Source organism: Mandrillus leucophaeus, unplaced genomic scaffold (assembly GCF_000951045.1).
Source record: "Mandrillus leucophaeus isolate KB7577 unplaced genomic scaffold, Mleu.le_1.0 Scaffold248, whole genome shotgun sequence".
Lineage (NCBI taxonomy): Eukaryota > Metazoa > Chordata > Mammalia > Primates > Cercopithecidae > Mandrillus > Mandrillus leucophaeus.
Window position 1 is genome coordinate 1162837 of NW_012102565.1, and position 2450 is coordinate 1165286.

The window sequence follows — 2450 nt, forward strand, 5'->3', positions numbered from 1 at the left end:
GCCTCGGCCTCCTGGAGTGCTAAGATTACAGGCATGAGCCACCGCACCCAGCCTCTTGTTACTTTTAATGACTGCTAGGATTGTGCTGTGCCAAGCATCCTAATTCATTTAGCCAGCTGCCCTTTGGGTGTAATTTGTGCTGGTAAGAAAGGTACTTAGCCAGGGTGTGGAGAACTCCCAAGTATGGTATCAACTGCTGAATGAATTCCACAAACTTAACGCTGACCATTGACTTGGGAGTGAGAGAAGGGGTGAAGTCTGAGGATGTGGAGTTGGGAAACAAGACCCCTGCTGACAGGGCCACGGCAGTTAGAAGCTCCTGACACAGGAGGGAGACAACACGTGACAGGCTATTCCCTGGGGTTCTCAGGGGCCCTCCAGAGCAACTGATTATGTCCTCCCCTCCAGGCAAGGCCATGCTTACCTAAAACCTGGCCATCTGAAGTCAAGTTCACAGAGGTGCTGTATGCTCCCAGGCCGCTGTGAGGTCAGGGCAAAGGCTTAGCCAGGAACAAAGCTCCTTTCATCTGCCCAGCCCACAGCCACTCCAGAGAGGCCCCTGATAGCTTCCTCCTGCCTCTCTATGTTCACCCCCGTCCTAGGTCCCACATGTCTGTCCTCCCCAGCAGAAGGCCCTCCCAAGCTTACCCTTTGGGACATTTGATGTTGGGCTGGTCATTCAGGAACCAGGGAAGATACTTATAGAACTGCTCCACTGAGGGCCTCACAGAGCCCATCGTGATGCTCAGGCAGTTCTTTAGGCAGTTCAGGGAGTCTGCAGAGAAAGCAGGGGTCTGGGCAGTGACACCCCAGGGCCAGCAGCAACTGCTGTGTGCCCCTCCTTCCCCAACAATCCCATCAGAGGTCCCAGGCACTCCAGCCTCAACTAGTCACTTCTAGGGGGATTTGCTTTTGTTATTTGTGGGAGAAGTTCTCCTCTTGGCTATAGAAACTGTGGGCACCTACAGGCAGAAGGGGAAAGGAAATTTGGGGCAGAAAAACAGGCCCCACAAAGTCCTCTCCACCTACAAATGCCACTGCTTTGTGCGGCAGGGCCACGTGCCAACCTCAGCATCTCTCCACTCCTGACTCCCCAGTGCCCTGCCACCCAGGAGTGCCACATGCTCTGAAAGTGGGGCACGGTACACAGCAGCATACGTGTGTGATGCCCACGGGCCAGCACAGCCACCCACATAGGTGCTCCTCACAGAGTGCCTGTCCCTCAGGCCACATCTGCATCCATGCCCCCAATGGACCCCACAAGACAGGTCAAGATGTTGAAGGAGCCTCTCCAGTCCTCTCCTTTCTGTTGCCTCAGTTTGCCTGAGCTATGGTAGGCAGTGAGCCCCTATGGCCCCAAACTCACTGACGGTCGAGGGGCAGAACTGGTCCTTATTGGGGCCAGATATATAAAGGCGGCAGCAGGAGGATGGGGTCAGCCAGTCAATGAAGTCATCCACCCAGGAGGAGGCAGGGATGGCAAGGTAAGACCTAAGGGGCAGGTGGGAGGAAGGGTGACAAGGCCAGCTGAGCAGGGTGGTGGATTCTTCTCATGGCCCAACCCCCACGCAGCCTTCCCCAGGCATACGGCAGCAGGACAGCAGGACAGGGGTACAACAGGCAGGAAGAAAGGACTGGTGAGGACTTGGGGGACTCAAACAGGGAGTAGGCCGGGGTGTGGGGCGGCCAGGCACTCACTGCTCAGGGAACTCTGTGGCATACTGGATCTTCTGGGTGAAGGAGAAGTTGTTGCAGCCTGCACTGGAGCAGATGGCATTCATCCCAGCCTCACTGGAGAAGTTGTAGCCCGAGGTGGTAACAAAGTACACCGGGGCCCCCGTCTCGAAGTAGCGGTTCAAAAAGAGGAAATAGTCAAGCAGGTACGAGTCCTAGGAGTGGAGGAGGGTCAGTAAGCTTCAGTTTACTATGCACACCCCTAAAGGGCTCACTCCAGCTCACACTCTCGAAGGTACACACAGAAGTACATGCTAAAAGGCACATGCTCAGAGGTCCATGATCAGAGAAACACACACAGAGGAACATGTTCAGAGATCCACATGCAGTTACACACTCAAAGGGATGTGTCAGTGGGACACTCAGAGGTGTACACACAGATACATGCCTAGAGGTACACAGAGGTACATGCACACACGTACACAAAATATACACCGAGAAGTACATGCTCAGAGGTCACACACAAGGTACATATAGAGAAGGACATGCACAGACACACACACTCAGGGGTACCTTCAAGATGTATGTGCACTGTACAGTTACACCGGAACACGGTTTTAGGTGTACCCACAAATGAATATACTCCAAGGTTCACAGAATAGGTATAATCACAGGTGCAAACAGAAGTACACTTACGGGGGTGCAAGCACAGAGCAACTCATATCACCTCACATGAACACACACTGACACACACAAACATGCACATACACATAATT

At 53.6% G+C, this 2450-nt stretch overlaps 1 protein-coding gene across 2 annotated transcripts in view; it reads right to left on the reverse strand.

The window, feature by feature from the left end:
* Positions 1–2450, reverse strand: part of NPC1L1 (NPC1-like 1) — a 37917-nt gene that overhangs the window by 6767 nt on the left and 28700 nt on the right. For both annotated transcript variants that reach the window (XM_011983248.1, XM_011983249.1), the window contains 2 exons: positions 649–775; positions 425–480 (listed from right to left, as the gene is read on the reverse strand). In XM_011983248.1, coding sequence (XP_011838638.1) covers positions 425–480; positions 649–775 — 183 coding nt within the window. The remainder of the gene's footprint in view (positions 1–424; positions 481–648; positions 776–2450) is intronic.